Consider the following 13366-nt stretch of genomic DNA (forward strand, 5'->3'; position numbering starts at 1 on the left):
CATGTAATCTCGCAAAGTTTCAAGGTACATGGAACCAAGGTTTCACCTCCTTGGTTTCCTGTCAGTCGGTGCAGATAATAATCAGAAACAAATACATAATACGAGAAGAACTCCACCTCCTCTGGCTATTGCTCCGGTCACTGTACAGAATGTTGAGAAAAACAAAGTTTTTAAAAAGAAAAATATTTTTATTCTATATGTTGATATATAAACAATAAAACATTATTCAGTGTATAGTTGTGGAAAGAAATGCATATCGTTAAAAAGTTTACATACAAAACAGTTTTTAACAAAAAAAAATCTGTATTCAACGAAAACCTTTATGTTGCTACATACCGTATTATATAATGGCTGAGTGGATCCTTGTCATTTGATTGGTGGGTTTTATGTCACGTGACATGGATTATTTGTACCATTTGCTGTTGTGTTTCATTGACCGTGCAATAGTTGTTTTTAACTTGCAGTTTTGGTGCTATGTGAAATGTGCTATTGCACGCCCCGACAACCACGCGCACTCACACTACCGGGGTGGAGTTTAGTTAAACATGGCGGAGTTTGTTTTGCTGGTGGATGACAATTTGAAGGAGCTAATTGACACTGCTAATTCTTCTAACACAAAAAAACAAATCCACCACGCCGTAAGCCGTCTGGAGGCATGAAGAGCTGTTAAGATGAAGAGGATGAAGTTTGAAAAGCTGGCCAAATTTCTGACGCGATTTTTCACTGGAGTGAGGAAAGTAGACGACAGTCTGTACACAAAGACAGTGCATGGCATCATGGATTACTGAGAACAATTTTGGACTCCTATTTAAAGTTTGTGTTTGACTGTTAAGCACCAGTGATGCACACCAAAATGTAAGTCCCTTTTCTGTTGTTTCTAAATTAATAAAATATCAAATGACAAGGATCTATTTTAACTGTTATATAAAACAAATAATGAATGGTTTACATTCTTTCAATGGAACAAATATTTAATTTGGTGAAAAATGGAATGTACCATTCAATGACCATTGAACTCATAAACATTATTTGTATACTATATAGAAAATAGATCTACAAAACATATGTGCAGTTGCATGACCTTAAAACTTTCAAAGTTATCTTTTGTTATCTCAAGTCACATACATGTTCAGCTGCAGAAATATGAACATTGCAAATCATGTTACCAGCACACTTGACAGAAATAATGCACATTTTTGACTTAGTATGAGGGGCGACTGAGAAATTTTGAACGTTGACCCAGAAAAGTATGTGTGGTTCTTCATCTTTTGCATTCTGAGAAACCAGCATTTCTCAACATTGCACCCAGTGAGTCAAAACTTCACACGTTTTTGAGAAATGTGTGAAGTGAAATGTACAAAGTGAAATGTGACATCTCGGTTGCCCTGACCATTTTTCCTACTTTGGTGTGTGTGTGTGTGTGTGTGTGTGTGTGTGTGTGTGTGTGTGTGTGTGTGTGTGTGTGTGTGTGTGTGTGTGTGTGTGTGTGTGTGTGTGTGTGTGTGTCGGCATGCTGGATGTCAGTCTGTCTTTGTCAGATAGCAACCGAGTTGGAGGTGTCTCCAGACTCAGACCAAAAGGAGCTTCTCCTGCTGGAGGCAGATGGGTGCCTGACACTCGACTTCAGCTTGCAGCCAAGAGACCTGAGGATATCCAAAAGTTGACGTCTGAACTTCACACCCACAAAAGCATACAAGACAGGGTTGAGGCTGCAGTGTAAGTAGCCCAGAGTGGATGTGACTATTATGGCTTTTTCCAAAGATGATTTGACTCCACAGGTCTCACTATTGCCCCTGGAACGGAATGTGTCCACCATGAGTGTGATGTTGTATGGCATCCAGCAGACGAAGAAGACCACCACCACAGCCATGATGACCTTGAAGGCCTTCTGTTTTTGGAAGCCCTGAGAGCCATACCTCAGCTGCCTCAGGATGCAGAAGTAGCAGAAGCTCATGATCACTGAAGGCAGCAGGAAGCCCACAACGTGGTAGAGCAGGCGTGATGCTTTACGCCAATCGGCAACGGCTTGAGAACCATGCCGATAGTAGTTAGGAACACACTCTATTTTATTTCGCCTTGTGTTGTTCAGGGCTTCCAGAAATATCCAGTCAGGGATAGAGAGGAGCATGGAGAAGATCCACACTGACAGGCAGCTGACCTGTACCACCCAGCTGTTGTGGCGGGAGTACATCTGGGCAGCATGGACGATGGACAGGTAACGGTCCAGACTGATGCAAGCCAGCAGAAAGATCCCACAGTAGAAGTTAATCTGAAGGTGCATAGAAATCAGTGAGGTCAGACGTGCATATTCTTTACGTGACCCCCCCTCAGACAGTTGAAAGCAGACACTTACATACACTTTGAGTAAAAACTTTAAAAGGTTAAAGTCTTTTGTCAAAGTGTGTGCAAACCTATTTGCTCAAGATGTACATTATTTAGTTCATACCGTGAAAACAGCTCCAGTCATCTTGCAGAGGGGAGTGCCAAAGGTCCATCCTAATTCCTGAGAGGCCTGTGCAGCCCACAAAGGCAGCGTCAAGAGCAGCAGAGTGTCTGCCACACCAAGGTGGACGATGAAGTTGTCTGTCACACTCCACGTTCTCCAGCTTCGAGCCAGAACTACCAGCAGTACTCCATTTCCCAGAAAACCCACACAGAATGCCACTGAGTAGAGAACTGGGATGAACACTCCCTCGAAATTCACGCCCTCGGTCAGGTTGCACACATCACCCTGTCCACCGTCACAGCATTCAGCTTCAGAAGGGAATGTTGCGTTTTCAAATATGTCCTCCAAAAAATATGGGCCCAAATCATCCCATGTCACAATTTCAGTTGAAGAACCCTGAAAAGAACAAAAAGCAGGACATTATTTTTTGAGTTGGGTAATACAATATTATAGTCACTGGGTGGTGGTGTGTTACTTAAGAGTGTCTTTTTGATTTCTTGTTTTTTTTTTCTTGCTCGATCATACCCTCACTTGTCTCTTGGTGCTTTGCCTTTATGGTTTGAGGGCATTTTGATGTGGATATTCAGAGAGTTTAGCTCATTCTAAATATGGTGGTATAGAGGTTGAATTGTTTGGAATTTTTTATGTTACATTTAGCTTTTTTCATTTTGAAGTGTTGTTGACACATAACGTAGACTTCATTCAGTGGAACTGTGTGTGTGAGGTTCTTGTACGCACAGGTACTATATGTGGAACTGCATAATATGTAGTCTCTTTGTATGTATTTATTTTAAAATAGAGAATTTGGGGAGACATTTCACACACACACACACACACACACACACACACACACACACATATATATATATATATATATATAGCTGAATATGCAGTTATGTACAGTGCATCTGCAAAGTATTCACAGCACTTCATTTTCCACATTTTGTTATGTTATAGCCTTATTCCAAAATGGTTGAAATTTATTTTTTCCTCAGAATTGTCCACACAATACCCCATAATGACAATGTGAAAAAGTTGTCTTGAGATTTTTGCAAATTTATTAAAATTAAAAAATGTATTTGCCATGAAGCTAAATACTTAAGAGTGTGCATATCATGAATGCCTGGTCTTGTTGGATTTGTGAGAATCTACTGAATCTATTGGTACCTTGTTTCCCATGTAACAATAAGAAATATACTCAAAACCTGGATTAATCTTTTTAGTCACATAGCACTACTATTATTCTGAACACCTACTATAGGGTGTGCCAAGCCTGTGGCATAATATTCAAGAAGACTTGAGGCTGCAATTGCTGACAAAGGTGCAAAGTATTGAGCAAAGAGTGTGAATGTACAATTGTGCTCAAAACTTTACATACCCTGGCAGAATTTTTTTTGGGGGGGGGGGGGGGGGGGGTGTTGGCTATTTTTCAGAGAATATGAATGACACAAATAACATGAAGCCATTTGTTGTCGAACAACTGTGTTTACTCTTTTAAATCATAATAATAACAGAAACTACCCAAATGACCCTGATCAAAAGTTTACATACCCCATGTTCTTAATACCGTGAATTGGCCCCTTTAACATCAATAACAGCTTAGAGTCTTTTGTGGTAGTTGTGGACAAGGCTCTCTGATGATAAAGCTGCGGCAGGATATGTCTTGGACTTTATTTACATCAGTTGCAAAGAAATACAAACAGTATGGCACTCTATGGTAAATCTTGTACAGTACAACTGGTTGATGAACATCGATGTACAGCAGAACCACTGGGTTCATCGGGTGCACCTTTCAATGTAGAGAATGCAGCAGCGTGGTGCTCGTGCCAGCACCAGTCTGTGTCTTGTTAAGGAGATCGCACAGGCGTGGTGTAATTTCACTATAGGTTGAGGTAGTTTATCACTCCCAGGAATCGCTGTAGCTGAAGTCTGTCCTGTGTAGGTGTCATCAAGTACAACAGCTTCAGCTTTACCAGAGTTGGGTTTTAATACCCTGTCTTTTCAACAGGTGTGGCACATATGGCCCCTCAGACACTTTTTGGGGTTCAACTTTAGATTGATGAGTTGAATCCTGTCCAGGACCCAGGGAGGTGCACATCACGCTCATGGACAGACTTGCCACAGATCAGGATGTCATTCACGATGATCTAAAATGGTAATCCTGCAAAAATTGGCTCCATGCAGTCATGGAATACTTAATTTCCTGTGGAAATTCGATAGGAAGCAGTACCCACCATCTGGAGTTATGAATGCGGTGAATTTTGATGAAAGTGATTTACTAAGTCCCAGTATCAAGTGGATGACAAAAATTACTTGTTGAAGCTTATACATTCATTTTTCCATGAATTTGTTCTATAAGTTGTGTATATAAACAACTGTTTTCACGTTTGAACAGAAATTATGGCAGTTGTATTTATAATAGTTTCTAAAGGACTTATATCACTATATAAGACACTCACACATTACATAGCTTGTTTGCTGGATTATAGTTTTAATAATTTTGAAGAAATCTTTTTAATCATGTTTTTTCATTATATTTTAAGTTGATTCACTGTGCCCCAGACAATGATTCACTGTGCGCTGTGAATTAGTGTCTGGGGCACAGTGAATCAAAAATTTTAAAATCGATTTTAAACACCTGTAAATTACACTTGGGGAGACACAAATAACACAGCCTTATAAACAATAACTTTCTGTATTAAATCCCATAGAATGACCTAACCTATACATAATGTGTTTATGCTGCCACAAAACAACATTTCTGATCCACTGTGCCCGGCTTCCCCTATATTATGTATATTTCCCCCTCTTTTTAGATCAGTGTCGCTTCGTTCCAACTGCTCTTATAGCATGCACAGCTCTATCCGCTCCAGAGTGAGAGCCTTCTGCTGAAGCAGCTGTGAGCACAATGCAGCGCTGTTGATGCATTGTCCATTGTGATAATTGATCTCTGATCAGTGCATCAAATTGCCAAAGTTACAGCTTTTAGCCAGCAGCCAAAGTATAGACACGTACCATTGCACACTCTCTGCCATTTTCTGCGTAGCAGTGTTAAACATGTATCGGCCCCATGACATTTTTTCAGCAGCAAGGCATATGGTGTGAACCTTTTATTAGGGTCTCTGGGTCTTCTCTGTCCTCAAATGGGAAGGTTTCATTTTTATCCCACTTCTGACACCATGTAGATGTATATATTATAAATGCATGATTCACTTTTACAGAACTTTCTTGCCACTCTCTTTATCTACTTCGCATTGCAACAGTAACCAACAACTTTGTGACTCACTACAGATGTGCTTCCCCGTGACCCCCGTAACTAGGCACGCATAACAATAATACTACTCACCTCATTGCAAAGGTCCACATATCCATTATGAGGGTCTGTGTAGTGCACCTAGCATGTAGCATAGCTGCCATATTGGGTCCCCCAATATTCTTGTCAAGGAGGCCAGTGGCTTCGCCATTACATTGGCCCTCCTGATGCCCCCAAGCTGCTCATGACATTGCTGCCATATTGGTCTTCATTCCTCCCCTCTTGTGTCAAATACACACACCCCCTAATGCATGTTTTTACATGTTTATTTGTTTGATAGTTTAGTGTTTTATAATAGCTTCAATAAATAATACATTATTACTAAAAGTAACAATGACTTTGATTTTACTGCTGTTAATACATTATGTTAAACATTTAAATTTTGGTTGTGTCAGGCTTGGAGGTAGCGAGGCACTGATTGAGGCTGGATACCATATGCAGACTCACAGTCTGGCGTATGAGTATAAAAGGCTGGATTCTTTAATCCAGACACAGTACGGTACACAGGCAAGCAGTCCACGGTGCAAAAGTACAGATAAGGGCGGGGCAAGTAAGTCGGTGGTCCAAAACAGCAGGGTTCAGTAAACAAGCAAACAGGGCAATCAGAGGCAAAAACAGGTTCCAAAAAACAGAACAGGGGTCGGAATACATGGACTAGGCAAACATCAGAACTATGACGAGAGCTGGTAAGTAACAAAAGTCGACGAACAAGCAGGGAGGAAGTGAACAGAAGCAGTTTAAATTAAGACTGTCATGCCCCACCCTCATCTAGGCTCCTTTAGTGCATCTTCATTTGCCCCAGCTTTGTTTTATTAGTTGTTATTTTCATCATGTGTTTAGACAGGTGGTAACTGGAAAACAAGATGCACATGGAGAAGGATCTGGAAAGGAGGTGTGGTCAGGAGAATCCAAGAGGGGAAAAGAGAAGCAAGAAAAGGCAGTGACAAGTGGGCAAGGAAATGACAGACAAAACGGGATGTGGCTAACAGAGATGAGGAAGTGCAGGTGAAGAGAGTGCAGTGATCAGAGGGAGACTGTGATAGGTGTAAGTGAGTAATGAAAGAATACGGACGATGACAACTAATGACTACACAAAGGAAACACAAACTGGCAAGAACTGAAAAACAAACCATCAGAAAATAAGTGCTAAAACAAAAACTACTTGAGAACTGGTAAGAGAACAATACGAAAATAAACACTAAGACAAAACCAAACTGGAACTGGCTAATACTAGTAAAACAAAGCGGTTAGTAAAATGATAAGTAAAACAGGGACTAAGTGATAAACAGAAAACAAAACCCTACAATATAACTAATAATATCAAAAATGAGATGAACAAAATAAACAAGTGATATGCTAATGATAAACAATGAAAACACAAACTGACTGAAGAAAACCAGAACAGAACAGAATCATGGCTAAAGTATGAAAAGTCGCAAAGTGGCAAAACAAAACAGAGCAGAGAATAAACAGATGACAAAAAATAAAACACTAATAAATCAAGGCCGGGACAAATGGAGGGCATAAGAAAGGGGGAAAATGAAACAATCACCCTGATCAGAGCGAAATCCTGACAGGTTGAAATTTTTAACGTTTCAACCTATGCTCACTTTTTAGAGGGCAAAAGTAAATTGAATTTGCGCATTACTGATTTACAAAGCAAACACTGCTGAGGGGTAACCAGCTAATTAATGCTGTTCACCCTGTTGATGTATCCCATAATCCCTTGCACATCAGAGAGGCGCTGCAGTCAAAATAACACGGCGAAACCACAGTATGACAATTGCAAATGAACATTATACATTATATAAATTTTTCATTTATAAGAGACTGCATGCGCAAGAGCCTGAAAACTTGCTAAAACAAATATTTACAAATATTTCAAGAATTCCATGTGTGTCCTACCTTCAACCTGCGTGGAACTTCATAAACACCAAACGAATTTCAGACAACTTATATGTATTATTCTGGAACAAACACCACAAACTATTATAAAGGACAATAAGCAGGGGGTTAAAGAGCAAACTTCAATTTCCCCCAGAATGACTTGAATGGGATGAGATTAGGCTCAGAGATTCCCATTGTAAATAATCGTGAAATCACTTGAGATTCTCAGGTGTTTACATAAATAAACGCAATAACAACATCTAAAAACCTAGATAATGTATTAAGAGTTTTAGGCAAAATATACAAAGAGTTTTACCTTGCGATGTTGATGTCATTATCCGTGTGCAGCAGTTAAATTGGTGTGTTATCTGAGCCTCTTGTAGCACTTCATTATGTTGTTGACTTCTCGTGCTGCTGCCACCTCTGAGATTTTGCAAGATTTGCACTAGAATTAATACCTCACTAGGGTGAATTAGATGGGATAAAAAGAAACACAGAGTAAAGTGCTTCTTGTCACCACTGGACAAGCGAAAATGTCCTTTGAAGTGTTCAGCTGAACTGACCTGCAATACCAGCTGGCAGCTAAAGCCCCTTTCACACCAGGGCCAATGTAGTATTGCGTATTGCGGTGTACTGACTATGCTGAGTTTTTGCTTGCCTACGCAGCAGTATGCTGAGGACTAAGCGAGGAGGATGCAAGAAATTAAACATGTTTAATTTTTTTAGTGTGGAGCACTAGACATAGAAATACACTGTTTTGGAGCAAGTCTACACAACACACCGCAACTGTTTGTAAATTTACACAGCACTGCGCTACTGTACACCAAGCCTCCACAATTCTACATGCTGGGGCGAAAAAACCTTTTATCAGTACATACAGTACCTGGATTGATTTCATTCATCCCGCTGGACTTTGTTGGCAGTGAAGCTTCAAAACCACAGAAGAAGAAGATGTGAGCCCAAGCTTCCACGTTCAGAGGACATGTCCACGTCCAGGTTAGCTCCTCATGGATGGATGGCCAGTGATGGGACATGTCCATGTCCACTTCTCATGCACGGAACACGCATGGTTGCCGGTGGCTGCTCCAGGTACTTTTACGCCCTCCATTTCTCTCACAATTGTGGCATGTTAATAAAGTCCATTAACTCTTGGAAATAATGTCTTCTGGCTTTTTACAATGTATCAAATTGTGTCAGTCTGTAGCACTCTCCCCTCGCGCGCAAGGTTTCTCTCTCTCTGTCTCTGTCACGTTTTGACCCTGAGAGAGGCTTTGATTCTATTTTCCCCCTTTCTTTTCATCACCATTTACTCCTGCTTTGTTTTATCAGTTAGTTATTTTCAACATGTTTTTATTCTATGTTCCATTTTTGTTTGCCACTTTGTTTCTTTATTACTTTCATACTTCGGCCATTGTTCAGTTCCATTCTAGTTTGTTCTGCCAGGTTGTGTTTTCATTGTTTATCATTTAGCTATCATCTGTTTATTTTTGCTCTTCTCATTTCTGTTGTAGTTTTATATCTGGTTTTGTTTTCTGTTATTTAGTCAGTTCTTGTTTATTTTGCTTTAGTATTGATTTTCTATTTTCTGATCAGTTCTCATGTAGTTTTTCTCTTGTACTTGTTATATCTTGGTTCGCTTTTAGTTCCCATGATTCTTGGTCTGTCCTGGTCCTCTAGTATTATATTCTGTCCTTAGATTCCATTTTAGCTCTGTTCTCAGTTTGTCCTTATTTGTTTGTGTTCACTCCACTCCCTGCACCTGCCTCGTGTCTATGTCTGTCACACTTTGATTCTGTCTGCTTTGTATTTTCATTCACTCCCACTCTTGCACCTGCTCATGTGTCTTTGTCTTTTTCATTACTCCACTCTGTGCGTTCCTTCCTTCACTATCTTGCATTGTCCACAATCTTTGTCTCCCCGGTCACGCCCCCTTCCAGAGACTTCCACACACCTGCTTCACATTATCCTGATTTGTTTGCTCCTTATTTAAACCCTCACAGTCTCGGCTCACTGCCAGTTTGTCATCTTTTGTACACATTCCAGCCTTTGTATTCACTCCTGTTTCGCCTTGCCGTGTACCATATTCTGCTCTGTGTTTTTTGTCTGCACCTTTTGCCTTATACCGGGAAACTGTGTTTGCTCGTGACACCAAACCCTGCTTGATTATGACTGTGTATCTCCCTGACCCTGTTTGTACCTCCACTCCACTGCTTGATTATCTGTGCACCGAACCTAAGCCTGGAATAAAGACGATGATTTCTCTTATACCAAAGCCTAGTCTGGGAGTCTGACAGTCTCTCTCTCTCTCTCTCTCTCTCTCTCTCTCTCTCTCTCTCTCTCTCTCTCTCTCTCTCTCTCTCTCTGTGTGTGTGTGTGTGTGTTTGTGTGCAATGTGAGTGCCATTCATGTACCATTTTGAGAACGGAACACATTTCCACACTAAAAAAACAAAGCTGGAGTGGACAGTGTGTGTGTGTGTGTGTGTGTGTGTGTGTGTGTGTGTGTGTGTGGTGTGTGTGTGTGTGTGTGTGTGTGTGTGTGTGTTCGTGCGCATGCAGAGTGCAATGGTACCAAATGTATGGAACCAAATCGCACTCTAAATGCAATGCAACACAAATGGGACGAATAATCCATGTCATGTGACATACAAAGCACAAATCAAATGATAAGGATCCACTCAGCCATTATATAATGTTTGATACCATATTACACCAAAGACATCAAGCCATTAAAGGTTACTGTTGATAACTATTGATATTCTGTGCACAACCACACCTGCACCTGTGCACAAGAATTTCAGGTAGTTTAATGAAATTCTATCTATACACATACACATAAATACACATACACATAAATCTATACACAGCTTCAGAAAACATAAGAAAATGTTCCAATGGTGAAATGAAGCATATATATATATATATATATATATATATATATATATATATATATATATATATATATATATATATATATATATATATATATATATATACACGAGGTCTGTCAATAAAGTAACGGTCCTTTTTATTTTTTTCAAAAACTATATTGATTTGAATCACGTGCGATTACATCAGCCAACCTTGAACCCTCGTGCGCATGCGTGAGTTTTTCCACGCCTGTCGGTTGCGTCATTCGCCTGTGGGCAGGCTTTGAGTGAGCACTGGTCCACCACTCTCATCTTTTTTTTCATTGTTCAGGAATGGCTCAGAGACTGCCGCTTTGCTTGATCAAAATTTTTTCAAAAACTGTGAGGCACATCCGAGTGGACACCATTCGAGAAATTCAGATGGTTTTCGGTGAAAATTTTAACGGCTGATGAGAGATTATGGAGTGTTAGTGTCGCTTTAAGGACTCCCCACGGAGCCGCAGGGCGCGCCGCGCCCCGAGCCGCCGCGTCGTCTGCCTGTTTCGAGCTGAAAACTTCCAAAATTTAAGCCTCTGTTGACCCAGGACGTCGTGAGAGAACAGAGAAGTCTCAGAAGAGCTCGGGATCAGCAGTTTATCCGGACATTCCACTGTTAAAGGAGATTTTGTAATGAAAGACGTGCAGACGGATTCGCGACTGACAGGCGTGGAAAAACTCACGCATGCGCACGAGGGTTCAAGGTTGGCTGATGTAATCGCACGTGATTCAAATTCATATAGTTTTTGAAAAAAATAAAAAGGACCATTACTTTATTGACAGACCTCGTATATATATATATTCAACTTTCCCAGTCGTTTTTTGCCCCGTTCCAACTTTTTAAAAATGTGTTGCAGGCATCCATTTCAAAATGAGCAAATATTTGCACAAAAACAATAAAGTCTATCAGTTTGAACATTAAATATCTTGTCTTTGTGGTGTATTCAATTGAATATAGGTTGAAGATGATTTGCAAATCATTGTATTCTGTTTTTATTTACATTTTGCACAATGTCCCAACTTCATTGGAACTGGGGTTGTATCTCTTCATTTTGTTTCAGTTTTAGTTGGAAAAAACATCTAGAAGAAAAGGGACTGAAACCAGGCCCACTACTTTTTCCTACTGATGCTGTTAAATAAGAGCAAGTCATAAGCAGATTTAAGAGTTTAGTTTCCGATGTATATTTAATATGGCAAAAATACTGGTGGAAATTTTTCGGGGGGGTAAGTGAAATGCAACTAAAGAATCCTGGCATCAAATTTAAAAGCTTTTTATTTTAAAAATAATGAATATTTTAAAATAGCATTTACCAAAAAGCAAAAGCTGGATTCAAAAACATTAAATGTACTATAGCAAATGACTTCTTTATTTTGTTCACGCCTTGTTAAAACCCTATTCTAATTCTAGCCAAGCTCTGTATTTGAGAAAACCAGCAATATGTGTACCGTAAACATGTTGGCGGTGATTGTGTGTATTCTTCACTTCATGTAAGTAAGTAAGTAAGATTTATTTATATAGCACTTACATATTTTTAAAAAATCACAGTGCTAAACTATAAAAAAAAAACAATTCTATCTAAATGCTTGTCTGTATAAGCATGTATTCAGCTTCTTTTCAGCATAATAATAATAATAATAATAATTCATTTAATTTATGAAGCACTTTACATTAAAAGGCAAATCTAAAAGTGCTAAAGACAGAAACAGAGCATTTCAGTCTTAGTGTGACTGCATGAAATATGAATATTATTTTCCATAACAGACACCATGTTGGGCTTTTTAAAAAAACGGGTTTCCGAGACAGTTGCAGAAGCGAAATTTACACAGCCATCTGAGAGGAAGCGTGTACACTAGATAAACTCACGTATGGTGTCACTGGGCATGAAATCAATCTACAATAAAAACATGAATGAAAAACACAATTATTTTTCCACAATCATTCAGGATGGATGATTAAAAATATAACTGAATAAATGCTTGAAGTTTTTAATTGAATTGTAGTCTTGTCATACCTCAATTAACAAACCACATCACAGTATCAACACTGTGGTTCCACGCTGCGCTCTTTTTACATAGGATGATACGTGACAAAGAGATGAAAAAGACAAAAGGAACCCCCCAAAAAAACCATTGCAGACACACTGTGCCACAACTTCATTCATGTCATTCAGCAGTTTTATCAATAAAAAGTGCATAAATACAAACTGGCTTCAGGAAGAAAGTGGAATGAAACCACATTTAGCAAAGAGTGTGAGTATCAACTAGTTAAGAGAGAGTCTTTACCAAGTTTGTCATGATGCTGGAGCAGGTTGACGGCAGAGAAGATGTGGATTCTGTGATAAGAGCTGTGAGTGGCACCTCATCTATAGGAGGAAGCCCAAAAAAAAACTCCATGCTCATATGCATGCACACCCACACATTTGAAACTGACCAGGAACTCCAGCAGACAGGGTTTTCTTTATTGAGGGCTTTAATGTCAACAACAAAATTATGGTTTGTTCTCTGATTTAGTCTCTACTGTTTTGATTTCTCAAGCAGAGTGGGAATCGGTAAAGTGCATTCTTCTGCCAAGCGCTGCCACATCCGCTGGTGTTGTGTGTTGACAAATCCACCACATGAGGGAACTGTCTTAGGTCCTGGACAGTGTTGCCACAGTTACTTTGAAAAAGTAATCCAATTATTGATAACTCCTTAAAAAAGTAACTTAGTTACTTTACTGATAACTCAATTGTAAAAGTAACTAAGTTAGATTACTAGTTACTTTTTTAGTTACTTTCCCAGCTGCTGACAACAACACTCTGCCACCTCAACATGA

The 13366-nt window shown here is 39.5% G+C and overlaps 1 protein-coding gene across 1 annotated transcript; it reads right to left on the reverse strand.

The window, feature by feature from the left end:
• Positions 1-962: 962 nt before the first annotated feature.
• Positions 963-12917, reverse strand: cxcr3.1 (chemokine (C-X-C motif) receptor 3, tandem duplicate 1). Its single transcript, XM_034173996.1, has 3 exons — positions 12835-12917; positions 2447-2842; positions 963-2269 (listed from the first exon to the last, which is right to left on the reverse strand). Exons 1-3 carry the CDS (start codon positions 12844-12846, stop codon positions 1535-1537), a joined length of 1143 nt encoding a protein of 380 aa, XP_034029887.1. The 5' UTR covers positions 12847-12917; the 3' UTR covers positions 963-1534.
• Positions 12918-13366: the final 449 nt, after the last annotated feature.

The sequence above is a fragment of the Thalassophryne amazonica genome, chromosome 7 (assembly GCF_902500255.1).
Source record: "Thalassophryne amazonica chromosome 7, fThaAma1.1, whole genome shotgun sequence".
Lineage (NCBI taxonomy): Eukaryota > Metazoa > Chordata > Actinopteri > Batrachoidiformes > Batrachoididae > Thalassophryne > Thalassophryne amazonica.

Excerpts from the sequence above, each read along its gene's own strand:
- cxcr3.1 (XM_034173996.1), bottom strand. Across the intron at positions 2,270-2,446 it reads TGACTGGAGCTGTTTTCACG|ATTAACTTCTACTGTGGGAT; the intron begins GTATGAACTAAA and ends ATGCACCTTCAG.